Raw genomic sequence first — 27,685 nt, 5'->3', positions numbered from 1 at the left:
GGCTGCGGGAGGGTGGGCCGGACTGACCGTGTGGACGGGTGGGCGGCCTGAGCGGTGCCTCCAGCCAGGGAGTGGAGATCCCCAGCCAGCTGGTGCTTTAAAGCCTGGCTCTGGGCAACGTGCCCCGCCTCCTCCCTCAATGGGTCGGTCTTGGCTTGGCCGCTCGGGGAGCTATTTTGGGGTGAGGGGAGGAGAGGAGAGGCAGGGAGGGCCGCCCTGGCTCATTCGCAGCCCTGCGTTGACCCACTTCCTCCAGGCCTCACACACTGGGGTCTGCTGTCTTCTGTCCCCGTCCCTGCCTTTTGCAGTGTCAGAGACAAGATGCAGCAGGCAGAGCGCTGGCTTGAGAGGCCTAAAGCTTGACTGGAGCCTCTGGGCTGTGACTTTGGCTGAGGTCGCCCTGATCTGGGCCCCTCTCCTGGTTATAGATGAAGGATGCAGCCTGATTGCGGGCCCTCAATCAGGACTCCTTGGAGAGGCCAAGGGGGCTGTCAAGGAGGACAGGTGACAGGAGGCCCAGCCTCCATCGGAGCAGCTTGACTTCAGTTCTAGATCTTCACCCAAGAGGCTGCAAACCACAGGCAGGATGACCTCTGGTCAAGCTTCCACGGTGGCCCTGGACCCGGGTGGGGAGGACACATGTGGCAAGAGGGGCCAGGACTCCCCACAGGCTGAAGGCCCAGGCACTGAGGATCAGGGTACCCAGAACATTAGAAGGGCAGCTAGCAGAGGACACTGGGTGGCTGGGAGAAGGGGGACCGGGCCCCCGGGTTCCAGGGGTGGTATGGGGAGGTTGCCTGAGGCAGGGCCCCTCCCCGCCCCACCCCCCTACAAAGTCAAGTCACTCTGAGCTCCCCCTGTTGCTGTCCCTCAAGGACCTCTGAAGTGACCTTTTGAGAGGGACGGTCAGATTACAGGCCAGCTTTGGCTAGAGGCCACCAGCCTGGAGCACGGGTCCCTGGGAACTGCAGTCCGGTGGCCCACAGGGGTAGAACTGAAGCACCCCCTACACAGACACACACACACACACACACACAACATTGGCCAGTGGCATTAGGTCTCCCCATGACGCAGCTGCCAGGTGAGTGAGTGAAGGCCTTCTCCCATTCATCTCACCTGGGGCCACACACTGGACAGGCCTAAAGAGTGGGCCAGAAACGTATGGACACCAAGGGGGTAAAACTGCGGGGGTGGGGGATGGGGATGGTGGTGTGCTGAATTGGGCGATTGGGATTGACATGTATACACTGATGTGTATAAAATTGATGACAAATAAGAACCTGCTGTATTAAAAAAAAAAAAGAGTGGGCCAGGTTCACAAATGTGACTTCACCCGTAAAATGGGAGCTCCTGCACCCCGGGAATGTTACACCATTCCTCCTCATGGCCTGGCAGCTACAGATCCTTCCTTTTGTGGCTTTGGCTGCCCCCAATTCCCTGCTGGTGTCCTGGCCCCAGCACTGATTTGCTGTGGGAACTTAGGCTGGTTGCTTTACTTTCTAAGCCTTGAATTCCTTCAAGAAATGTATACTCTCAAGTGAGAATATAAATCCCTGCTTCCTCCAGCCACTGCCTCCTAGTCTTGTGGAGGCCGACCTCAGATCCTGCTTTGTTCTTTGAGCAAAAGGAGCCCAGGGCCTGGTGCTATTTCAAAGGAGGCCTGGGCTTCCCGGGGCAGGGCGGTGGGCCGGTGGAAGGGGAGAACTGGGTGCTCTGGTCTGAGGGCCAAGGAAGCAGGTCAGAGACCGGGACAACCGCAGGATGCTATTGAGTCTGGTTCAAGGAAGGCCAAGCTGTTTCTGAGGACTCTCTGAGCCACAGCCGACCCAGCCCTGGAATTACCACCCTAGTATGGGGGCCAAACTCCAAGTCTTCCAAAGGCCAAGCTCTGCTCTACCCCTGCTCCCAAAGGGCGTCTGTTCTGGTCTTCCATAGTGCATGCTTCAAAGCAGAGAAAAAAGACCACGAAGAGAACACCACAACACATCTGCACAGATGCCATGAGAACACAGAAAACTTCCTCTTAAAGCTTGTTTGCATTTTAAGTTTTTTACACCTTGTATTTTAAAAGAATGCCTGGTGGCTCTCAGGTCTCACAGTTCCCACCCTCAGCCTCTCCTCCCGGGCTGTGCATCTGGGGAGGTTCACCCCACTCTCCACCAACCACCTGGTCTCTGTGTTTGGCCAGCATCTTGGGCTGCCTGGCCTGTGGTTCCTTGTGGAGGGCTGGGTAGAGCTCAGAAGCTTCTTGGCACAGTTGTCAACAAGGTAGCGCCAGTTACCCATGTTATCACCTCATGCCCCAACTGTGGCTGCATGCTCTGGCCATACAAACCTTTGCACGGACCCCTAATTTTCCTGCCACTATGGACCTGCTCCTAACAGAGCATTCCTAGCTTCTTACCCTGCTGCCCAAGTCAACTCAATCCATGCACCCTCCCTGCTCATCAACGCAGTGCTCACCCTGCCCCTGCACTCAAGGAACTCGCTGAACTGGGACACATCCTGTTTCTCTTGGGAAACAGATGTACTTTGAACTGGTTTCTCCAACTACCTTTCTTGTGGGTTCTTTTGGTCTTTGTTGCGTCACTTGCATCCACTCAAACTTTCCAGTCTTTTCCAAAGGTGACGCCACCTCAGGAGCCCCTTTTATTTTGCATCCCCCAGCCCAGCATGATGGAAACTTGCAGGCTGAAACTGACCTGTTTCCCCAAGTCCTTCTCCCCTTTCACCCCCATTAGTGTTGCGTGCATAGATTTTAAAGAACCCTGAGAGCACACTTTCCCAACCTGAAATAACTCAAGGTTGTTTACGTCCGACTAGGTTTCTAAACAGAAATCCTGCCTCCTTCCTGGGACCAATCTCGGGTTTCTCCAGAGCCCTTGGCTGGGTCTCAGTAACAGAGCCCTAACAGTGACCTTTCCCAACCCACATTCCTTTCACCAACCTAGCTTTGAGGGGGTGGGGAGACACTGCTGCTGCAGCAGAACAGAAACAGGGTCAAGTAGAGGGCTCTTCTCTACCCTAGGTGTCCAAGGCAGGCGGGAGAGCACTTCTCCCTCCTGTTCCACCACAAAAGCAGGTGCTTGCTGTGGTTCCGAGGGCCAAGCCTTGTTGCTCCCTCTTCCATTTCAGGGCCTTGAGCTGCTTGGAGAAAGGCCAACGCTGATGCCTCTTCAGCCACTTGTTACCCTCCAAAACCTTCACAAAAGCTGATGGCAGGGAGCAGAAAGGGAGTGAGCACAGGAAGGGAGCTGGCCCCAGGGGAGAGAAACGGAGATAGCTGGGCTGTGGTTAAGTCATTTATTGATTTTATTTCTAAAACCCACATAGCGCCACTTTGCCTCTTCCAGAGCTTCAAAGAGCTAATTAACTGCCCAATGAGCCCACCAGGGAAACCAAGCTTGTGGGGGGAAGCAATGAGTTGAAGCCGAGGTGAAAGAGGGTTGCCAGGCCCCAGGCCCTGCCCCCATTCTGTCAGCTAAGAACAAAGAGAAAAGATCTCCCCGCTCCCTTTCAGTCAACTGAAGTTTAGGGCTTGCTTAGGAAGACCCAGGGAACAGGTCTGGGTTCTGAGGCTTCATTAACCCCTGCGGGCCTACAGCAAACACAGGCACCCTGGATGGGGCCCAGACACCCAGGCTCTGCTCCAGATAAAACAGCAACGGCCAGCCCCAGCCTCAAGCTGGAAAGCAGCCCAGGCCAGCGTTGTGCTGTCCCCACTGGCCAGGAGCCGTGGGCAACAGGAGCTTGCTGTCCCTCAGCCTCCTGGAAGGAAGGAAAGCTAGGGGGAAAGGGAAGGCCCCAGCGCAGCTCTCCCCCGGGGAACTATAGCAAAGCAGCAGCAGCTGAACAAGACCCTCACTGCCCCATGTGATGTCCTGAGGTGGATTTTTCTGGTGTCACCATGGGCCCTATCTACCCCAGACACGGAAGACCGAAACAGCCTGAGACCCTCTGCGAAGTGCTTACAAAGAACAAGGTGGGGCCCCTTCTCCTACCCAACCTCTCCCCGAAGCCTGCAGTGCTGGCAGACTGCGAGTCACCGGCAGAGAGGAAAAAAGCCACTTGGCGGTTTTAACTTTAGCAGCTCTGAGCCTGACAGGCAGGATTAGTTGGCTTGACCTTTAGTGCCGATGCCTCCCGAGGCCCAGGACCTCAGTCAGGCGGCAGCTTCCAGGCACAAATCACAACTGGAGCTCATCGCATGTGGAGGTCCAAGCCCCAGGGAAAGGCCTTCGAAAGGACAGAGACCAGGGAGGGGGTCACCAGGTTCTCAGCCATTAACTACTAAGGCAGAGGCAGGAGGTGGGGCCGCCCACACACCAGCTTCCCCCAGCGAAACTGCACACGGAGGTAGACAGGGGGCTTCCTTAATGAAGGTCCCAGAAGCTCTCCAGGAAGAATAGGACAATTGCGGCCAAGAGCTGAACTCAGGTAAGGTAGCTGGTGCTGGTGCTGATGGTGGCAGAGAAGATTTAAAAGAAAAGGAAATAAACAGACCCAGAAAACCACACTGCTTTTTTATTCAATGGAACATCCCCCTTTAACGCAGTGTTGATTCATACACAAAAAAAAAAAAAAAAAAAAAAAAAAAGCCCAGAGAAATTTCTGCAGATAAACCAGTGAAGAGAACGCGCATTATACATTATTGTCAACAAAATCACTCCATGAAGAGGAAGGAGGAAAAAAAGGAAGCAGAACAGAAAAACAAAGGGCTCAAACCCCTAGACACTGCAAAACACTGACACTTGGGACTAAAATAAATTTGAAAAGGAAGCCTTCCAGGCAAGAGAGGAACAAATGGAATCCGAGGCAGCTCAGGTGCTCAGGGGCATGGAAAGGGCGCTGCTGGCTGGCAGACAAGCCCATGGCGGCGCAGGTGGCCCCGACTGCTGGCAGGGATGCCAGGACGGATATGGACCCTGGACCTGGGGGTCAACCCGCTAGTCTACAAAGGTGGCAGAGACAAAACCTCACGCTTAAAATTAGGAAAAAAAAAATCTCAGGGCGACTATGGCACCTTGAAAATCTTAGAACCAAAGGAACCCCCCACCAGCCTGACACTGACGGCCAAAAGCCTCTGCCTAAAATCCATTTGTTCCTCTCTCCTTAGAAAGAGAACGAGGAATAAAAAAGGGAAAGGAATCTAATTGCAGCAGAAGACCGGGGAGAGCATCTCCTTGGACGGAGTCTGAAGAAAGGAAAAGATAAGGAAATAACAAAGGAAAAAGAAAAAATTAATAAAAAATTTCACAATATGGAGCCAGCGTGTTCCGATTCCGTCCATAAAAATAACTCAGGCTGCTTTGCCGAACCATCCTGTCCACCAGGGGCGCTGCTGAGGCTGTCTGCCTGGAAGGGTCACCAATGGGCGCGGAAAGTCCTCACTCTCATGGCTCGGGCCATCGCCGCCGCGGGGAGGGATCCTGGCGGCCCGGTTTGGGGAGAGGCAAAGGGATTTGGGTGAGGAGAGAAAGAAGACAAAGAAGACACTCGATGCTACGGGGCGCCAGGAGAGCCCAAGCTGGCGCCCCTACTACCACCTGCCCGTTCCTAAGCGAGGCCTCAGTCGCTTGGCCCAGCCCGGTGCGTGCACACACACACATGCGTGCACACAATCACATGCGTGCGTCCCAATGTCTGGCTCCATATGGTGAGGTTCGGCGTGTGTTTAAACGAGACCAATTCTCTCTCTATATAATATATATTTTCTTAAAAAACCGAGTCTAGTTCTGTGGTGGAGGCGGTGGGGGAGCTGGAGGCATCCCGAAGGGTGGCATGCCCGCCACCCCCATGCCCATCATGGTGACAAAGTTAGAAGGGTCCATGGGAGGCGGAGGAGGAGGGGGCGGGGCATACATCATGCCGGCGGAACCAGGCGGCGGAGGCGGCGGAGGGGGAGGGGCCCCGGGCGGCAGAGGCGGCTGGACCCCTGGGGGCAGGGGCACCATAGTGGGGTTGCCTTGCATCTGAGGGGCTCCTGGAGAAGCTGCGGCAGCCGCCTGCTGCTGTTGCCATGGCGGGATGGACCCTGTGCCAGCGCTCGTGGTGGTAGTCGTCGTATCTGGGGTGGTAAAGAAGCCCAAGGTCACACGCGCGGGGGCACACCGCGGCTCTCTGCGGCTGCTGCCTTGGGATGGGGGGGCGAGGGACGCCTGCTCCTTGCTTGGCATGCGGTACGGTGGTGGGGGGCGGGCGGGCGGGGCTGTCCTGGCGATGGGGGTGGAGGGGTGGGCAGGACTACCCTGGGGTCAGCCTCAAGGTCTCTAGGCTTAACAGAGTAAGCCCTTTGTCACCAATGCCCCTGGAAGGGCTGAGGGGAAGGTACCAGACACAAAAACCGGCTCTGACATCCCTCCGCCCATCCGCCGCCACCACCGAACGGCACATTCAACCTCAAGGCCACAGCTACTCTCCCCGCTGCCCGATCCCATCCCCGCAGTCTCTCAGGCCCCAATCACATCCCTCTCCAGAGCAGGCATGCACCACCCCCAACCCGGGCCTAACGCATAGGCTTAGGCCAGCCAGCAGCTCACCCAGCAGAGAGCCTGGACTTCTGGCACCCTACCTATGATGGCGGCTCCCCTCCAGGCCCCCACAAACCTCTCCCCAGACACAACCACACCAAACATCAGCTCTCCTCCCTGAGGCCCCCGGGGGCCACAAGGCCCTTCTGTTTACCCTGCAGCAGAGACCAGAGTCTCACCCCAAGGTGTCTGCCTGCCTGTCTGCCAGGGTCTCTCATTCCTCTCAGCCCCCTCCCCCGCAATCCCACCCACCCCCACAAGCCTAAAATATTCCACTCACTTTGCTGCCATGGCAAAGGGGTACTGGAAGCCATACTGCTGCTGGGCGGAGGGGGTGGCGGAGGCTGCTGCTGCTGCTGCTGCCATGGGGGAAGAGGACCAGAGGGAGGGGGTGGAGGCTGCCCACTGGGAGGCGGCGGCGGCGGCGGCATCATGCCCATAGGTGGCGGCGGCATCATACCTGCAGGCAGGTGGAGACAAGGGTGAGGTCTCAGGGGAGAAGAGGGATTTGCGACAGAGCCCCCACTCACTCCCAGGCCTGGGAGGCGACACCCCAAAGTGAGCAAATGGCCAGACTCCATTACCTTTTCCTTGATGCAGGCGATAGACCCCAGAGCCCACAGGCGTACTTCCCAGGTACTGATCTTGATGGAAGGAAAGAGCAGGAACTTAGCAGGACATTGGAACTGGCCAGGGAGGATGCCACCCCACCAGCAGCTTAGCCGCACAGCTTGCAATCACTACCCGCACAAGAGCAGTTCTGGGACTCCACCTCTAAGCAGCAGGCTTGGGCCTACCCCACACAAAGTCCCTCCCTGAACCAGGATGGAACCTTCTTCCTGACCTGGAGCCCAAGCCTTGGCAAGAGACTCAGTACCAATACCCGACCACTCTGAGACGTGCTTCCAGTGTGCAGTGACGATACAAACCCTTGTTTATCCCAAAGCCCCAAGGTTTCTGGTCTGACACTTACTTACCCATTGGAGGAGGGCCATGGTGTCCAGGTGGGTGGGGGCCCTGGTTCATCGGTGGTGGCGGCGGCTGCATCCAAGGAGGAGGGGGTCCATTCGGGTTGTGTTGCATGGGATGTCCTCCGTGCCCGCCCGTCAGGCTGGGTAACGGGTGTGGGAAGCTGTGCGGGCCACCTCCGGGCCCACCAGGGCCACCTCCGTGCATGCCATGGTAGGGCCGACTCTCTGACGGGCCAGAATTCATCCAGGGTGGGCGGCTCTGGGTAGTGGACATGAGAGACTACGTGAGAGCATTTCCCGCCAGCGTCCCTGCCTGCTCCCCCTGGTGGCAACACTGTTCTTTCGGCTATGCCACAGGACCAGGACACAAGGACAAGATCTTCCCCAAACAGAGGTCCCCAAACATTTCTGACGTCCCGAAAGAACAATGTTGCCGCCCATGTCCACCTGTTCTACCCAAAGCACCTGGCCACGTTCCCCCAGTCTCTTCGGAAGACAAGGGGGGCCAGGCTGTAAGAACCAGCCCTTGAAGCTCACCGGCGGAGGTGGATTGCTGGCGGGAGCAGCGGGCCGAGGCGCACTGGCCAGGGGTGTGGTGGCAGGCCCAGAGGTGGAGCCCACAGATGCGGGCACAGGTGCCTCCCCCAGTTCGGCCATGAGGGATAAGTATTCTTTATCCATCCGTGCTTTATCCTGAGCTGACTGGGGGTCACCAGGCCTGAAGGTGGGGTGGGGGACACAAAGAGAAAAGGAAAAAAAACTCCTTAAGATAGAAACCTTTACTGTGAGAAATTTACACAGAGTAAGTTCTGAGGAATTCAGTCACCCTTTCTAACCCCTTCCTCAAAATAGTCTCATCAGCTCTTCAGTTCCATGCCCAGCTCTGCCACTGGTATTACCACATGTACCTCTGCCACAGCAGAGACACTTAGGGCAAGAACAGAGGAGAGAGGAAGCATCAGACCAGAGCCAACCACGCCAGCCAGGAAAGGGCAGGTTTTTCCAAAATAGCAAGTTTCATCAATCTCTACATTCCAGGTGTGATGGAAGGAAAATCTATGCAAGACCAGAGCAACTGCCAGAGAACGTCCTTAACAAAGCTTTTTATATTTGCCACCCAAAGCAGAAAAATGTTGCTATCAAATGCTGGTTCTCAACTGGTCGAAACTCCACAGGGCTGCTGTCTTCTTATACCCATCTTAACAAATGGCAGTTAACATTAAGCCAGTGTTTAAACACCTATACCCAGAAGGGAAGTTTTCCAGTTTCCCTGGGCTCAAGATAAGCAATAAAACAGGGATGTTCTGCATCAGCTGTTTGTAATCATCCTGGGTTTTAAACCACACCATTACAGACCACACTCACAGAAAAGAGAGCTTCTCTTGGGTCTGCAGGTTAACAGGAACTGTCCCGTATACCACAGGCTACCAGGAAACCCTCACCTTTGGAATTTGCAATCGGAAGCAATGTGGCCAGCCCCTCCACACTTGGTACACACTGTGGTATTGGTAATGCTGCGGGTCTCCGAGCTCTGCCAGGGTCTTAAGATCCTGTTGACAGAAAAAAGTCACCTGAAGGGCTATGGCCAATCACCCTTCTTCCATAGGTTCTTCAGGTCTCTGTGCACTCCCCTCTCAACTGATCACATACATACCTGTTATCGTCTTCCCGAAGGGTCCCATTCAAACGAGCCAACTCTCGAAGCTGCATCTTCCGTAGATCGTTCTGGTCCTCAGGAGTCTCAATACCCTGCTTCAGAATGTTTCTTATCTGGTAGAGATGCAACGGGCACAGTTATATAAGTCCTGGGACTAACACCTAAAATTCTGGCTAGAGGCTTCCTTTCTGGCTCCCTCACCTGTTCTACTGCTTTCTTCACATTCTCCATGGTATTGGCAGTAACCAGGGCATGAAGCGGCTCATCTTCTCCTGGCAGCATCTGGCCATCTTTGCGTCCGACTTTCCCTTCTTTCACAGAGCCTTTCCCCCGGATCATGATCTTGGCGTTACACTCCTTCTCTATGTTCTTCAAGGTGTTCCCTCTGTCAAAGGCAGAAAAGACCGTTGTCATACCTGACACACAAATTCACACGCCAGGGTGGCTCGCTGGGCATTGGAAGGAAACCCGTGAGTGCAAAGAATGGGATTTTCCCACCAAGAGCTCCATGATCTCTAAGTTAAGGTCACAGACACAGCAATCCTCAAGATCTGACTTCTCTGTGGTGAAATGGGGAAGTTAAAAGAGATTTTCTCACAAAAAGGCATGCACTCAGGGCTTCCCTGGTGGCGCAGTGGTTGAGAAACTGCCTGCCAATGCAGGGGACACGGGTTCGAGCCCTGGTCTGGGAAGATCCCACATGCCGCGGAGCAACTAGGCCCGTGAGCCACAACTACTGAGCCTGCGTGTCTGGATCCTGTGCTCTGCAACAAGAGAGGCCGCGATAGTGAGAGGCCCGCGCACCGTGATGAAGAGTGGCCCCTGCTCGCCGCAACTAGAGAAAGCCTGTGCACAGCAACGAAGACCCAACACAGCCAAAAATAAATAAATACATAAAATTAAAAAAAAAAAAAAAAAAAAAGGCATGCACTCAGCCAAAGCGAACATCCTGCCAAAAACAGGAAGATAAGCCACCAGTGGCACCCAAATAGGCACAAGACAGACAGATCTCCCAGGTCCTTAGGAATTCTACATTCCACAGGATAGTAGTTACTCACCTGGGCCCAATCAGCAGCCCCACAAAGTTGATTTCTGGATACTCATCTTGTGGAATCATTACTTTATCACTCACACGTGTTGCTGGAGGTCTAAGAAAGAAAAGACTCATAGACTCTGCACAATTCCAAGATGACACAAATCGAGAGCTCTTCTAGAACTAACCCGACACCACGTGTTAATTACAGGTGACTGGGGGTAAGGAATAAGAGGTTAGTACCAAAACTGCTCTACCAGACCACACCTAATCCGCAGCTGTCCTTGTCCTAGATCGCCTGGCCCCCGCTTACTTGTAATCTGCAGGTGGCTTGAAATCAGGGTTGAGGGCAACCATTTCCGTGATGAGGTTATGCCGCTCCTCTTCAAGCTTTTTGCGGGTGCGGAACTCACGAGTGTTAAGCCGCTTCCCCTCGCTATTGTAGATGGGCTCAGGGGAAGGGGACCTGTGGGAAACAGACCACCATCACTGTTCTGCCTTCACTTTTCTCTCATTCCCACATGGGCTAAAATAAGTCTTCCCCAGCCCCTCTGCCTCTCAGGCCCTAACTCAACACTCTTCGGAGGAACCGACCATAACGTGTGCTATTCACGATCGTGTGGAATGGGGGGGTGGAAGCTGGCTTAGCATTAGGGGGACTGGGGTGTGTGTGAGAAAGAAAAAAGTAGTTTTGCTTCTAAAAGTGATGAGACGAAAAAAAGTCTGTCCTTCTGGGGGAAAATCTCTAGATTGTAAGTGGCAAGGACAGTATCATCCTCTGGAGTCTTCTTGCCAAATATGAATTTGCTTTCATTTGAAAAAAAAATTAACATTACAACTTTATGAACCACAGAAACCCCAAGTTTAGGTAAAACGTTAACTCTTGCAGAGCTCATGTCCTATCAGGAATAGAGTCTACACCCCTACCACATAGTAAGTATGAGCTCTTTAACCCAATGCAACTGGGACTCAAAGCTACTGCAGCTATTTGGCCCCCCACAATGGAGAGAGATGGTTCAAGGCTTCGTCTCTGCTTTTCCTTCAATGGCCTGGCTGGCTGTGTCCAAGGCCCAGGAGTCAACCTGTTTTCTGGCTGTTCGAGGTTGGGGAGTCTGGGTAGAGAAAACCGTTAAATTGCTAAAGCAGCTTCTGTGAGAGGCTGCAAATGCAGATTTGGTCAAGTACTTGTCTAGGGTCTGAACCTGCAAACAGCAAGGGGAAAACCTATGATTCTCCACCAGAGTTTACAAGTCCAGAAAGCAGATTTTCTCTCTCTCTTTTTTTAAGAAGTAAAATGCTGTTGTTACAAGTAAAAAATAGTAATGATAAAATGGTCAGTTTACCACAGCTGGATTTTGCGGTAATTAAAAAAAAAAAAAAAAAAAAGTTACACTCCTAGAATTCTGAGTTAAGATTACAAAAAGGACCATAGCTTGATATTCTGAATGAAAATTTAGTAGCAGCTGCAAGAAGGGAAGAGACCATGTGGATCAGGTTATTTTAAAAACATCCTGAAAGTAGTCAAGACTCCTATACCCTTGGTTTAGTTGAGAGAACCTTGCCTAGATGGAGAGCAAGGACTGAACTCGGCTGCTCCCACTGTCTTCAGCCTAAAGGGAACCATGTCATACCACGTTACACACACGATGGAATAAAAGGTCAGGTTTGTTCATGGCTAATGACGGCTAAATGACACCTCCGTTTCTAGCATTTGTATAAACTGTTAGCACAATCCAATAATAGTGAACAAAAACAAACATACCCCAGCTTATTAGACTATCATCTTATACATTTAAGTCTATAAGAGATTTTAAAACATTTTTAACTGTGCAACTTGAGCAAAATCAATGGCATAAAGTGGCTTCATATTGAGAATACACCTTAAGAAATAATCTTAAGTAAGAAACTCATAGCATTTCCCTCCAACCTGGGTTCTTTCAAAGCAAAACCATCAGGCATTAATTAGGGCCTCTTTCAAACTGAATACAAGGGAGAAAAAAAAAACTCTGCTCTTTTTATTTTTAACATGCTTGACATTTCTAATTCCCACCTCATTCATAGCTGTCTAGAATTAAGCATTTCTGGCTAATCACCAGTTTTACCAGCACCAAAGTGGTCATTTAAAGGCCCCGCAACAGTGAACCTCTTTCCAAATTGTGGAAGTGAAAGGCAAAAGCCAATATTCTAGAGGTCAGATTGGCCCAACTTCTTCGCTTTGAATAGGCATTGTATTATAAATCATCTAGTTTCTAATGCAAATTCTCCAGGAAGCAAAGGTTTGTTAAAAATTCAACTTTTTGAGGAATTGCCTGGTAACCTGTAGACATATTATTAAAGGGAAAAAGGCCCAAAAGGCACTAACAGTTGTGGTCTACAACCTATAATTAAAATCTTAAAAAAAAAAAGTCAAAATATAAAACATAAATACAACCCTCCAACCAAAATCTACCGGTGAAAAAATAATAAATTTAATTAAATAAAATTAAAAGCATCAATATGGAGAAATAAGTTAATTTGTTTCCTGACAAAGGGCAGCAAAAAGATGCTTAAGTGAGTGGCTTCTAAAACCATTACATCATCTTCCTGATTTAACAAGTTATTAAAATGGGTAACAAAATCCAAAAACACTACTTTTTTAAAGCAAAGTGTTTTGAACTATGCTGCATGCACTAAGAGAAATTTCACTGAGAGGGAGGCGTACTGTCCTTCTATTAAATGGACCAAATTTTAGCTGCTCAAATATCAGCCTGCCAATAAAATTCTTGTTTAAAAAGTTCATTTCCCTCAGACTTTTTTTCAGAGGTGAGAGAAATTATAAACTGAAATGACAAGACCACAGCTGTTTGAAGACCACACTCCCTTAAAAAAAAAAGTAATTTAGGGTTGGTTGCTTGCCTTCCCAAAACAGATGAGAATATTCTGGCCCCTCCCAACACCCCAGGCAATGGCCAAGGCTGAAAATTAACTGGCAGTGAAGGAAGTTGGTTAGAATCTTGTCTATTTTAAAACCATGTCAAAACCATGAGCAGGAGAGTGCAGCAATGAGCTGACCAGAATGAATTTCTGGCCTTCTCAGATTCAGTGATGTTCAAAAATATTCTTATTCCCTACATTGTGTAGTACCTGTGAGGAAAACTTTACGCCTGGGCTCTCAGCCAAAGCAGGTACTGAAACAGCTGGTTAACGGGCCACCTCACTGTCCCTACCGGTGGGTAAATCAGGTTAAAAATCTACATGCTTACCAAATGAAAACCGGTTGTCCGTTTTCCTGTAACTTTCGATTCTGCTAATAATTAAATTTCATTTCAATTTTCTAACTGATGACTGACCATATATACTGCTAATTTACACTCTAGTTCCCAGAATGGTCACAGTACCAGTCTTCTTACTAGGATTTTATTGAACTGACACAACATGTTGCCACCAGTAAAACGTATTGAGAAAAAGGTAAAAGCGTTACTGTCAGCTGGTTAAAACTGTTTCCCAACCTGTCCTCAGGGTTAGGGGGGATGCCCAGGTCTCCTGTGCGCAGTTTACGAGTCAGGTCTTCTATCTGCAGTTGCACTGGAAGAAACCAGGTTAGGAAAGAAAAAAAAGGATGGAAAAAAGACAATGTTACCAAAAAACATCTCAAATCTCAACAACAAGCATGAAGAACTCGGAGACTTTGAAAGGGATGACTGATCAGTGAACACATTGAGGCAAAAACCTCCAACCACCTATTGGCAGGAGTTCATTTACATCTCTAAGTATCTTTCACTTCAAAATGGTTATCACTTAAGGAAGCAAACAATTTGTTGGAAGAGGGGTTAGCAGTATAGACTGTTCGCTAACATCAAAGCAATTATCAGGAGGTGTTGCACCTCTCCCTCCCCACCAAGGCTCGCTATACAACTGGTACCCAGGACTAAACCACGTTATCACCAATATCCTGTTCCCACCAAATTACATTCTTGAGTGCAAGACTCTTAGAGTTTATTTTTCCTTCATTAAATATTAAACATAACCCAAAATGAGACTCAATTAACATGGGACAAGGAAAAACACCAGTTAAGCAAAGATCATTTTCATTGATACCAGGCTTAAAATTCCTTAAATAAGACATTTAATAACCAATTCAACAATCTCATACGTTTGTACATACTCTGTGTAAAACCAGATCCAAAGGATCTCCCAATACCTGTTGTTTTTTATTCAAATTTTATGACAATCCATATACCTTAATAAACCAGTAACCGTTAAGATGCAAGAAGTCTGTTTTTAGACTTGCCCCTTATGTGGGGAGTAAAAGTAGGGGTGCAGAGGATGAAAAGTGTGGGTCAAGGACAGTATGTGTGGCCCTCAGACCTTGACAAATGAGGCTGTATGTGAAAAAGAGAGATGAGGGTTTCACAAAAGTTCAGTGATTCCAGGGAAATATTACCCGGATGATTTCTCAAGATAATGGCACTGCAGAGCCAGACCACTTTCTTCGGCAAGCTGAAGACCACCTGTTTCTTACCTTTGTAGCATCTGAGTGTTCTAAACAGATACTTCTGAATAAGGGCAAGTTTTACTGGGTTGGGTTAAAGTTGAGTTGGCTCCAAGGATTAATGCATGTCTAACCCCAGACACCCTTCTAATTTTAAATACATCCTATAGGGATATATCACACAGCCACTCAAACTCTGAAGAAATGAAAAGCCACATTAATACAAGAGAAGATATTGGGGGCATTCTGTACAAGGCAGTATGTACCATGAAAGACAGAAATGCAGTAAGACACACATGGGCCCCTAAGCTCTTTTACGCCAGAAATGTTCTGACTTGGCAGTCAAGTATTAGCTCAACAGCTCAAGGTGAAAGTCACCTTCATGGAGATAGGCAGTCATCTTAACTGGACTGTAGGGGTGTGGGATCTGATCTGAGGAAACTGCTGGCACTTAAATCAAAAGGCTGCTATCTTCCTTGGAGCAGAGACCTACAGTAGCCTAGGCTCTGATTCTCTCTACTTTGATTATAGCTACAAATAGCGCTTAGGGCCCAGAGTATTAACTCCCTCCAAAGGAAGAGAGCTGGAGATGTAAAGAATGAGTTTGTTTTTCCCATTTTCTACATCTGCTTGTGTCCTTGGGATATCACTCCACTAGGAACATTTTCATAAGGTTATCAAGACCCAGACCAGTCGAATATGAGACATAAAGGGATGGGTGGGAGTAGACTGAACAGTGGGGAAAGAAGAATTATTAGTATTGTAAAAAAGAGATAGACAATTCCAACACCTCAAAATTCTCAGCAATCTAGAAACACAAGAGATTAAGATCCTCAAGAACAACGGCCTTGAAGTTTTTTTATTCGTGAAGGCCACAACCTCATGGGTCTAGGAGGCGTCTGCCCTAATTTACTCCAAAGGGGATGTTTATTTGGTTAGTAGGAAATGTTTATCAAGTGAACTTTTTTGAAACAGCTGCACAAGTACATAAATAAAGGTAAAACTTGCATTAATAACCTTGTACTTAAAAAAAGGTAATTTTGAAGTTAATTTCATTTCTACTGTGGACAGTCATTCTTACTTCTCAAAATTTCTCAACAGTTAAGATCTTTTATCCTAACCACCTCATTATTCCATATCCAAGCAGTATCCTTTTCCCTGCAGAGTTTTTTAGTAGTAAACACAAGAGCCCTCATTTCAAGACAGCTCTCCACAAAAGACCAAACCAGAAAAGATGCTAAAGGAAAGGTTAAATTCAACAAAATGGTAAAAAAGGGATGCACTGTAAACACACTTTCAGAACCACTTTTTGATTAAACTGAGCTTTTCCCTTTTAGAAAGTACCTATAAAAAATAAAAGACCACATTTTAGGGAAGGGAGGAATATGAAATTATGGTGAAAGGCCATGCTGTGAAAAAGGTACTTGGTTTACAATACCTGCAGTGTTCTCCACTGGGGCCGTGTCCAGAGAGGCATAAAACACTCACCTCATCAACTGGCAATGAACAGCAGCTGAAAGGGTGGGGTGGGGTGCTGGACTGGGGACTATTCTCACTCCTAAGTGGGCCCCTCTACCCTCCTGCCACTCATGGAGAACACTGCTGTTACCAACAGACCAAATCAAGGAACTACAAATGCAGGACTCACAGAGCAAAAACTGATAGGTTATACCGAAGTCGCAAGTACACCTGACCATACCTCCTCTCAAAAAAGAGAAAACTTTAAAGTCCCAAACTTTCAAGAGATAAAATGTTGCTCAGAATAGTAACAATCCGAAAATGCATTTGGGTGCAGAACGTGTATTTACCTATATAAGCTCTTTCTTGTTCCCGAGTAAGTCCAGGGGGGATAACTGTAGGCATTCCTGGAATCACCGTCTTCTGTTCCATTGTGTCTTGGTTCCACCGGCTCCTCTTCCGCTTCTTACTGGGAAAGTCTAAAAGAAATAAAGTTCATCAGATGCAAATATAAACCAGCAGAGTAACTACCAACAGAAGTTTAGAATACTTATGATTATTACACACAACCTCAGTGGACTGTGAAACTGAGAGCTTGACCTAAAATGGAAATGGCAAAGAATGGAAGACAAACCTGAGAAGTCAAGAGACATGGCCACTAGAAGGGGACCTGGACCTGGGTCTGAAAAGTTAACAGTTCACATTTATAATTTTTGTCCACAGGAATTCTGTGAAGTACGTAAACAAGGTAACAAATCTCAATGCATAAAGTTTCACAAGTAGTAAAATAAAATATTGAGAAGATAATATACTACGTGCTTTTCCATAAACACCTTAACAACCCCAGGGGAGATAAGAGTAGACTAAACACTCAGACAAGCCTGTAAAGCAGTATTGGGACCTGCTGGCTCCTCCCACCTCCCCATCAGTCACCTGTCTAAGGGGGCCAAAACACAACTAAACCTATAGTTACTAAGTGAAAAAACTGGATTCTTCCGCAAGATCACTTTTTTCTCAGAAATTCAGCCAAGATCAGCATTCAATTTTCCTGGCCTGTCGGACATTTAGTGTCTAAAAGATGTATCAAAAGTTCAACAAAGAACAAGCTATAAAAAACAGCCAAATCCTCCTTCTCCAGTACACAGGCAGAAACTCCCTAGCATTTGGTACACAAAAGTGTTCTTCTCAGGGGCCAGACCCAGGGGGAACGCCTCAAGAGAGGAAGGCATGTCACATTTCTTAGGTAGACAAAGGGAGATTAGGAAACGAACAGAATTTCCTGCCCCAAAAAGAGCCACAAAAAAATCAGACCCAACCATCCTCTGAAGACTTTCAACCTCTTTGGTTCTCTGTAGTGAAAATCCTGCCTTACTGTAGCAGTCGAGGAGCTACTCTGGGTACTTTTCTCCCTTTAGGACTCTTCTACAACCAGGAAAAGGACGCTCCACGTCATCAACTGACCCTTTCACACCCCCTCCAGACTTGCACACCCAACACCCCATCCACTCACTCGACCCCCTCCACACCTCTCCCCTACACCAGGGGTGGAGAGCAACAGAGGGTCCCCCCAACCTAGGCTTTCAGGCTGGCCGCAAAGCCCGGCCGCCACACTGCGCCTGCGCGCAACAAACTTCCTCCTGCCGGGCCCCCACCCCTAACGCGCGCGCGCACTCGAGGCCCGAGAACTCGGCCGCGCGCCCCGTGGCGCCTCCGCCCGGGTCTCCCCGTGCGCGCGCGCCCCAGCCGCGTGCAGCCGCCGTCGCCGCCGCCGCGCGCCCCTCAGCCGGCCGGGCCCATCCGCGCAGCGCCTGTCGCGCTCTCTCGGCCCGACTCACCTCCTCCGCCACCGGCCGGGCCCGGCTGCTGGTCCTGACGCGGCGGCTGGGGTGGCGGCGGCGGCTGCGGTGGCGACACGCGCTGGTAGAGCGGCGGCGGAGGGGGCGGCTGCGGCGGCGGGTACGAGGAGCCCGGGGAGGGCGGCGGCGGCTGCTGGGGAGGTGGGGGGGGCGGCGGCGGGGGCGGCGGGGGCGGCGGCGGCAGCGCCGCGAAGGGGAAGGCCGCGGTCAGGGCCCCCACCGAGCCCACGGGCGGGGGCGGCGGCGGCCCGGACACCAGCAGCCCCGTCCCAGGCCCGGGGGCAGGCGGTGGCCCCGGCTCGAAGCCCCCTTTGGGGCCAGGGAGGCCCAGCTTACCCAGCGGCGTGGCGTTCGCTCCGGTCGCCATGGCGCCCCCCAGGGACCGGCACCGGCGGCTCCTCTTCGGCGGCGGCGGCGGTTTCTCCTTCGCGAATCTTCTGGGGGAGGGGACCTGACTGTGCTGCCGCGGAGCGCGCGGAGCCCGTCCTCTCACGCGGCGGGCGGCGGCGGCGGCGCGAGACGCACAAAGAGGGAGGAGAGAGGGCGCCGCGGGGGCGGGTCGGGGGCGACGGGGCCGGAGCCTGGATTGGGCCGGGCCGAGGCAAGGGGACGAAATAGGCGGCCTCCGATTGGCGGAGCCTTAGCCCTTCTCGATGCGCGCTGGGATTGGCCGGACCGTTAGGCCAGGCGAGGAAATGGCGGCTGAGCCTGGAGAGCTGGGAGGTGTCGCAGCGCGCACTTCGTTTGTTACTGCGCGAACTGAGCTCGGAGTCCAGAAGGGAGGGGATAGGGTGGGGCAAACTCTGTGACGTTTGAGGCTAAGAGCTCTCCCATTGGCTGGAGTTGATGGAGTCAATCAAACTCGGTTGCGTCGTAGTGTCATGGGATTGGCTGTCGCTCGTTCGATTCTTTTTTCTACTCCCTTCCCCCGAGGAGTAGTTTCGCTGGGTTTAAGCGAGAGGTAGCGGCGCAGAAGCCCGAGCCGAAGGAGCTTTAGGGTCGCGGGGAACGGAGCAGCAGTGCGCATGCGTAGATGGCGCAACCCGCCCCCCCCGCACCCAGCACCTGGCTTCACCTTCGACCCTCGGGTCCGACGCGGAGGCCCTTGGTGACGTCAGTCCTCGATTCCGTTGGTAACCCGGAATCGAGGGACGGGGGAGGGCCTGGCGCGGGCGGGTAAACCAGATCCGTTGACAACTCAGGTAAAAGAGGACTTCCTGTTTTTGAAAAAAATAAAAGTGGAAAAAACAAAAGCTATGAAATAGTCTTGTTGACGGATTAAGAATGATATCTGAGCCGATGGAGGTACACATATCTTACGTGGAAAGCAATATGAAGTTGTCAATTCCAAAATTAGTTTACATATATAGTGCATTTTGATTAGAATCCCAACGAGGTTGGGGTTGATTAAATCATCTTTAAGTCATATAAAATAACTGAAAATAGTGGGGAAACTTGTAAACGAGATTGAGGCGGAGCTCGCCTTTCCAGATAATACACAGTATAAAAGACAATAATGAAACAATGTGTTATTGTAGGAAAAACAGATTCGTGCAACAGAATAGAGTCTGGAAATAGATTCCCTACAATACCTGCCAAAAAGGTGGTATTTCAGTTCAGTAAGGAAAAGATTTAGCTGGTAAATGGTATAGAGTCCTAAATCTAAACAATAAAACAGACACGATACGATTTAGGAGATTATCAGGGTCAGCTAGGGGTAGAGACTTTATGAAGACAGGAAACTCAAAATATAAAGAAAAAATATACTTGATTGCCAAAGAAACCTATGATAGAAGTCAACAGACAATAATACATTAGGAAAATATACTTGCCATACATATAATATATAAGAGCTAATATCTATAATATGCAAAGAAGTCTTGAAAACTAATTAGAAAAAAGACAAAAACAAGAGAAAATGAGCAAGTACTGAATAGGCAAGTCTCAGAAGAGCAAATCTGAACAGCCAAAAAAACATGAAAGGTACTAACAGCCCAAGCAGGGGAGTGCAAATTAAGGTGATAATGAGAAATCTTTAAATAACAATCAAATAGAAAAAAAAAAAAAAGGTGCTAACACCTACTATGAATTCTTTTTTGGAAAGCATTCTGTCACCTGTTAAAATTGTACCCCTTGCAGGAAAAATTTTTAAAAACCTTTCAATGCAGCAGTCCAAGTCCTGGGAATCTGCCCCAAAGCAAGGTCTGTGATTATATAATGTAATGAGTTCAAAGTCTTCTACTGCATTTACTGCAGCCTTGTTTGTAATGGCAAAAACCTGGAAACGAAGTAAATTACCATCAATATGTGAATGGCTGAATAAACTAGATCACCCATAACTAGATTAGTAGGCAGCCTTGGAAAGCAGTTAATCCACCAGGTTGGTGAACATATTAATGTAACAGGAGGGTGATGCATCCTGACTCCACGGGTCAGGGTGAAGCGCCTGGGCTCAGGACTCTTGCAGACCTTGCCACCCAATGTATGTCTTCATCTAGCTGTTCATTTAAAAGTAGCCTTTAAAATAAATTGGTAATCATAAATATTGCACTTTCCTGAGTTCTGTGTGTCATTCTAGCAAATCATTGAACCTGAATGGGGCTGTGGGAACCCCCGAATTTGTAGCCAAGTTGGACAGAGATGTGGGTAGCCTGGTGACCCAGGACTTGTGATTGAACTCCTTAACTTGTGGCGTCTTCCCCAACTCAGGTAATTCATGTCAGAAGTGAATTGCAGGGGACTTCCCTGGTGGTCCAGTGGTTAAGAATCTGCTTTCCACTGTAGGGGACATGGGTTCGATCCCTGCTCGGGGAACTAAGATCCCACGTGCAGCAGGAAAACTAAGCCCACGCGCCGCAACTACTGAGCCCCCAGCCCAAACTAAGACCTGACGCAGCCAAAAATAAATTAATTAATTTTTTAAAAAAGAATTGAATTGTAGGACATCCGGTTGGTATCAGAGAATTGGTGTCAGAACATAAAGAGTAAGAAGTTTCAGGATTTCTCTGGTGGTCCAGTGGTTAAGACTCTGCCCTTCCACCGCTGGAGACACTGGTTTGATCCCTGATTGGGGAAGTAAGATCCTGCATGCCGCGGAGTGCAGCCAGAAAAAAAAAAACAGGTTTTGACCCCTACCTACTAATCCCTGGCCTTTTCTATCTTTTAACTCTAATCTGATAGTTCAGAAACTCCAGGCCCCTGGCAAGATCGGGAGGTAGTATCATGCAGCTAGCTGAGCCTAGAGGGAGCAAATCCATGGCTGTTCACCACAACCAACCCCCCTCCACCCTGCGTCCAGCCTTTGGAGAGCCCCGTCCATGATTCCATTGCCCGAATTAGGAATAATAATATCTACGATGGAGTGAACACACATGATGCACAAAGTACTGTTCATAACTTTTTTCCCCTGGAAAACCATGTTTATTTACAACTCCCAATTAAAGGTAATTTGAACAAGGGCAGGGGATGGGTATTGGAATTTGTGAGTTAGCTACAAATTAGAAATAATAGCAAAGTAGATATGTACAAATCACATATCTGGTAAAGGACTTTTATCCAGGGTCCCAAAACTCAACAATAATAAACAACTCCTGGGCTTCCCTGGTGGCGCAGTGGTTAAGAATCTGCCTGCACAATGCAGGGGACACAGGTTCGAGCCCTGGTCCGGGAAGATACCACATGGCGCAGAGCAACTAACCCGTGCGCCACAGCTATTGAACCTGTGCGCTAGAGCCCCCGAGCCACAACTACTGAGCCCGGGTGCCATAACTACTGAAACCCGCACGCCTGGAGCCCGTGCTCTGCAACAAGAGAAGCCACCGCAAGGAGAAGCCCGCGCACCACAACAAAGAGTAGCCCCCGCATGCTGCAACTAGAGAAAGCCCGCGCGCAGCAACGAAGACCCAACACAGCCAAAAATAAATTTTTTTAAAAAGAAAAGAAACAACTTGTGTGGTGATGGAGGTGTCAACTAGTTGTAATCATTTCACAGTATATATGTGTATCAAATCATCACACTGTATACCTTAAACTTACATGTTTTATGTCAATTATATCTCAATAAAGCTGGGGAAAAACCCCTATTTTTTAAAAGCAAAAGATTTTTTAAAAATTTATTTATTTTTGGCTACATTGGGTCTTTGTTGTTGCGCGGCTTTCTCTAGTTGCATGGGGGGGGGGCTGCAGTGCGCAGTCTTCTCAATGCGGTAACTTCTCTTGTTGCAGAGCATGGGCTCTAGGCACACGGGCTTCAATAGTTGTGACACGTGGGCTCAGTAGTTGTGGCTCACGGGCTCTAGAGCACAGGCTCAGTAGTTGTGGCACACGGGCTTAGTTGCTTCGCGGCATGTGGGATCTTCCCAGACCAGGGCTTGAATCCATATCCCCTGCGTTGGCAGGCGGATTCTTAACCACTGTGCCACCAGGGAAGTCCCAAAGCAAAAGATTTGAATTGACACTTTACCAAAGAACTCACTTTACCGTGCTTTGCTTTACTGCACTTTGCAGATTGTGTTTACAAACTGAAGGTTTGCGGCAACAGTGCCAAGCCAGTCTGTTGGTGCCATTTTTCCAACAGCATTTGCTCCCTTTGTGTCTGTCCCATTTTGGTAGTTCTCACAATATTTCAAACGCTCAACCAGCAAAAAGATACAACTCGCTGAAGGATCAGATGATGGTTAGCAATTTTTTTAACAATAAGGTATTTTTAAATTAAGGTGTGTATATTTATTAAAGACATAATGCTGTTGCACATTTAATAGACTATGGTATAGTGTAAACATAACTTTCATATGCACTGGAAAACCAAAAAATTCACGGGACTCCCTTTATTGTGGTGGCCTGGAACAGAACCCGCAGTATGTCTGAGGTGTACCTGTAGATGGTAAATAAGCACAGGAAAAGATGCTCAACATCATTAGTCATGAAGGAAATACAAATTGAAACCACTATGAGATACCACTACATATGTGTTTGAGTGGCTAAAATTAAACAAGACCGACAATACCAAGTGTTAGCAAGGACTTGGAGGAGCTAGAACTCAACTACCCTGCTGGTGGGAATGCAAAATGGTACAACCACTTTGGAACACAGCTTGGTAGTTTCTTAAAAAGTGAGGGCTTCCCTGGTGGCACAGTGGTTGAGAGTCCGCCTGCCGATGCGGGGGACACAGGTTCGTGCCCCGGTCCGGGAAGATCCCACATGCCGCAGAGCGGCTGGGCCCGTGAGCCATGGCCACTGAGCCTGCGCGTCCGGAGCCTGTGCTCCGCAACGGGAGAGGCCACAACAGTGAGAGGCCCGCGTGCTGCCATATAAATAAATAAATAAATAAGTGAAACAAGATTTAAAATAATAATTTTTTTAAATTAGAATTAAACAAAAGAGAAAAAAAAACTGAAACAACACCTACCGTATGACCCAGCCCTTCCACTAGAAAGCATTTACTCAAGAGAAATGAAAGTATATATCCACACAAAGACACGTACATGAATGTTAACAGCAACTTTATTTGTAATAAATAGTCCAAAACTGGAAACAGCCCAAACGTGTATCAACAGGCAACTAGCTAACCAAACGGTGGTACATCCATATGATGGAATACTACTTGGCAATAAAAGGAATGACCATTAATACATGCAACAACATGGATGAATCTCAAAATAATGATGCTTAGTGAAAGAAGCCAAATAAAAAAAGGAGTACGTACAATATGATTCTATTTATATAAATTCTGAAAAATTCAAATTCATCTATAGCGACAGAAAACAGATCAGTGGTTACTTTGGGATGGGGAGGCAAGGAGGAACAGGAGGCCCTGATCACAAAGAGGAAGAAGCTTTGGGGGTGATGGAAATGTTTATCTTGATTGCAATAATGGTTTCACTGGTGTATATGTGTGAAAGTCATCAAATAGTACATTCTTAATATATGCAGTTCATTGTGTGCCAATTATACCTCAGTAAAGCCGTTTTAAAAGCAACAGAAGAAAGCAGCTACAGAGGGACCTGCCCATAGTTTGTCACTGGAACATTGATTTCATTATCTCCACTTGATTTTTTTTTTTTTTTTTTTTTTTCTTTTTGCGGTATGTGGGCCTCTCACTGTTGTGGCCTCTCCCGTTGCGGAGCACAGGCTCCGGATGCGCAGGCCCAGCGGCCATGGCTCACGGGCCCAGCCGCTCCGCGGCATATGGGATCCTCCCAGACCGGGGCACGAACCCGTATCCCCTGCATCGGCAGGCGGACTCTTTAACCACTGCGCCACCAGGGAGGCCCTCCACTTGATTTTATCATCTGGGAAAGGATTATGTTGCCTTTTTGGTTTTGTTTTTTAAGCCATTACAGAGTTTTTTTAGGTGGTTACTTTAAAATATCTAAACTTATGTTTTCTTACTTTTTTTTTTTTTTTTGGCTCTGCGGCGTGGCATGGGGGATCTTAGTTCCCGGATCAGGGAGCGAACCAGTGCCTCCTGCAGTGGAAGCACAGAATCCTAACCACTGAACCACCAGGGAATTCCCTCACATAGTATTTGATACATACAAAAGGGTGTGTGGAACCTTATGTGCATTAGGAAGTGAGCTATAAATCGAATGCTCATGAACCCACCACCCAGCCTGAGAAGCAAGATATTACCAACACCTTTGCAAATTCCTGGGATCCTTCCTTACCCCATTCCCACTCCCCTCACAGGGGCCATCATGTGAATTTTGTGCTTTTTCTTCCCCTGATCTCCTAAGAGTTTTATCACACGTGCTTAAATCACCAAACAATAGATGGTTTAGTTTTGCTTATTTTTGCTATCATACTGTGTGTCATTTTATGCAATTTGCTGTTTTCACTCAGCATTACATCTCTATTATTCATCTGGGTCACTGCATTATGTGTACTACAATACTTCCAATCCTCCCTATACCCTGCAGATAGACTTAGGACATGGTCTACCTGGGGAAAACACAGCTCAGCAAGCTCACCCAGTCCAAGGGCCCAACTCTAGGGCCTCCTCTTCACAATATCACGCTCATTCCTTCACTCAGAAAGCATGATTGAGGGCCTTCTGTGCACCTGGCAGTGACCAGGCACTGGACATACCACTGTGAGCACAGCTGATGCCCTGCTGTCTTGAAGCACACATTCTGGTTGTCACCTCTCACCTTGACCCTCACTTGACTCGGCTATGGGCCAGCTACCCGAATATCCTGGGGTGCCCTAGCCTCTTCCGCTTACCCACGGAATGGCTTACAGAGGCTGATCTGACCCATCCCAGAGGCTTCTGCCCAGGGAGGGCAGTGTGACAGTAGCTGTCACAAGGACAAAGAGCCAGCTCTGACCCAGCAAGGCCACTTCCAGGAATTAATCCTATGGGACACTTGAATACGTACACAGTGGCACTGGCATAAGAGTATTTATTGCTGCATCATTTGTAATAGCAAACTAGTAGAAACAACTGAAATTTCCATCAATAGGGATCTAACTACAGTTAATTCACATTAGTTATGGGAAACACATACAGTGGAATACCACTAGCTATAAAAGAACAAAGTGGGAGGCACTGATCATGGAAAGCTCTCAAGGATTTTTTTTTTTTTTTGGCCACTCACTCAGTTTGCGGGATCTTAGTATCCCGAGTCGGGATGGAACCCGGGCCCTCGGCAGTGAAAGCGCGGAGACCTAACCACTGAACCGCCAGGGAATTCCCTCCAGGACAGATTTTAAAGGACAAGATTAGAACAGTGTGTGTATGTAAGAAACAGGGAAGACTAAAGCATACCATTACTGCTTAAATATGCATAAGTACTTCCAGAAGGTTTATAAGTAACTGGGACCTGAATAGGAGACTTCTCATTGTATTTACTTTGTATTTTTTAAAAAATTGTGTACCTATGGCCAAGGGCTACCTGTTAAAAAACATAACAGATAAAATAACAATTTTGGTCTTTCAGTGCATATTCCCTGGCTTCTTGGCCTTTCTTTGGCTGGTGGCCAGACTTTGCTGGCAGCAAATACTTTATCAGGGGCCCCTGCTTTTCCCAGGCACCCCTGCTTTGGCGCATTACATTCTGACATCCCCCAACCCTCCTTTAGAGTGTTGGGGCAACCTGCCACAAGGTAGCACTGTCTGCCACCTGCTGCTCTGTGGGCTGAAAGTCCTCTCCCGGTACCTGGGGTCAAGGGTCAGGGGTCTCTGTCCACGGAGCAGGAAATCCCCTCCCCACCCCCGCACTCCTTAATCCTGCACCTCTGCTAAGAAATCTGGAAAAATGAAGTTAGGAATCATATCCCAGTCACCCCCTCCATCTGGCCCATCAAATGCCCCACCCGCCCACCCCCCCAGGCTGGTGCAGACAAACCTTCAGAAATTGGAAGGTGCCTCTTTCCTTCCTTTGGGTCTCAGGGAGAACACAGGCGTGCATGCCTAGTTCACAGGAGCTGTGTCTCCGCTCCTGATCTGACTCCCCATTTCAGCTGAGAGACCCTCCCTTGTCTCTAAGAGAGCAGTCAGAGCTCTGCTGAAGGGTGGAAAAGGGGACAACATGACAACCATGATATCGCCCGGGGTCCCCTGCCAGGAGCACTGGGGACTGGCATGCCATCTACCCAGCACACCCCCACTCATCATTTCATTCATTTATCAAGTATTTACCAACAGCCCACCAGGTGTAGAGTTCTTATTCGAACACTTGCCTTGAACATCAGAAGGGAGATGATTGGGCCAAACTGACCCTGGACCTTTGCTCAAGCTCCTCCCCCAGACCCAGGCCTTCCCACCTTCCGCAGCTCTGGTCCTGCCTGTGCAACTGACCCCTCCTTTAAGGCCAGCTGCCATCCTGCCTCCTTGGCCTCACCTGCCCAAAGGATCTGGTCAAGAACAGCCTGGTCAGTGCCTGGGGCCACAGGGGGCTCCCTGGCCTGGGGGTGTGGAGCCCGCTAAGAGGGAAATGTGGGAGAATGACGATGCAAAGCACAAGGCCAGCAACGGGTGGACGAATGTGCCCTCGAGATGCAGGCTCCAGCAAGGACAGCTCCCCTCACTGGGGGCTGGTCCACATCTTGGTAGGGACCCCTCTGGGAGCCCAGGGATGGGGACTGAAGAGACCCTCTAGGAATTCTTGTTAAATGGACACAGGCTAATCTTCCCAGAGTCTAGTTTGGTGAGCACACCCATGTTCAGTAATCCTGGCCTGACAGAGCAACTGATATCCAGGCAGCAGGTGGGAGGCCAGGAGGCAGCCCCAGGCCTGGGTGGGGGATACAGGTCAGGGCAGGCTGTCTCCAAAGGCTGCAGCCTCCCTGGGGCTGGGTGGAGCAGCCCTTGGCGGGCCTCTCCTGGGCCCTTCCATAGGCTACCTGGTGAGATCTCATATGGGACAGGGGTGCTCGGATGAGTCCCTTGTTTAGTGCCTCCCCCGGCCCCATCTGCATGACTCCTTGGCCACAAAAGAGACCTCACACTGCAAGGCTGAGGGCTCATCCTGAGCAAGGGAGCCCAGGAAGACACAGCCACCCTGAGATGCCAATGGGGGCCATGGCCTCCCCCTCACCTCTGCCTGGCTCCCCATGAGAGAGCCCCAGAACACTGGTGGCCTCCCTTCCGTGTTATATCCACAGCACCTGGTGCCACAGAAAGAAAGAAAGAAAGATGTGCTGGAGAGAGAGGTAGAGGGAGATGAGGCAGGTGGGCTCAGCTCCCCCCAAACCAGAGGGACCAGTGGAA

At 49.4% G+C, this 27,685-nt stretch overlaps 1 protein-coding gene across 11 annotated transcripts; it reads right to left on the bottom strand.

Annotated features, from left to right (window-relative positions):
* Positions 1-4,506: 4,506 nt before the first annotated feature.
* On the bottom strand, positions 4,507-18,723 carry SF1 (splicing factor 1). 11 transcript variants are annotated; one of them, XM_060102799.1, is made up of 14 exons: positions 17,956-18,723; positions 16,471-16,599; positions 13,680-13,755; positions 10,505-10,657; positions 10,217-10,306; positions 9,360-9,543; positions 9,156-9,271; positions 8,944-9,051; positions 8,039-8,219; positions 7,508-7,781; positions 7,115-7,174; positions 6,811-6,990; positions 5,863-6,067; positions 4,507-5,429 (listed from the first exon to the last, which is right to left on the bottom strand). In XM_060102799.1, the coding sequence occupies exons 1-14, from the start codon at positions 18,341-18,343 to the stop codon at positions 5,300-5,302; spliced, it is 2,274 nt and encodes a 757-aa protein (XP_059958782.1). In that variant the 5' UTR covers positions 18,344-18,723; the 3' UTR covers positions 4,507-5,299. The 11 variants fall into 11 exon arrangements, with proteins under 11 accessions (XP_059958782.1, XP_059958783.1, XP_059958773.1 ...); XM_060102800.1 differs by having other exon boundaries at positions 18,313-18,723; XM_060102790.1 differs by lacking the exon at positions 5,863-6,067.
* Between the last annotated feature and the right edge of the window lie 8,962 nt (positions 18,724-27,685).

The sequence above is a fragment of the Mesoplodon densirostris genome, chromosome 7 (assembly GCF_025265405.1).
Source record: "Mesoplodon densirostris isolate mMesDen1 chromosome 7, mMesDen1 primary haplotype, whole genome shotgun sequence".
Lineage (NCBI taxonomy): Eukaryota > Metazoa > Chordata > Mammalia > Artiodactyla > Ziphiidae > Mesoplodon > Mesoplodon densirostris.
Note: the sequence above shows the minus strand (reverse complement) of the source record. Positions and strands in the feature narration are given on the sequence as shown.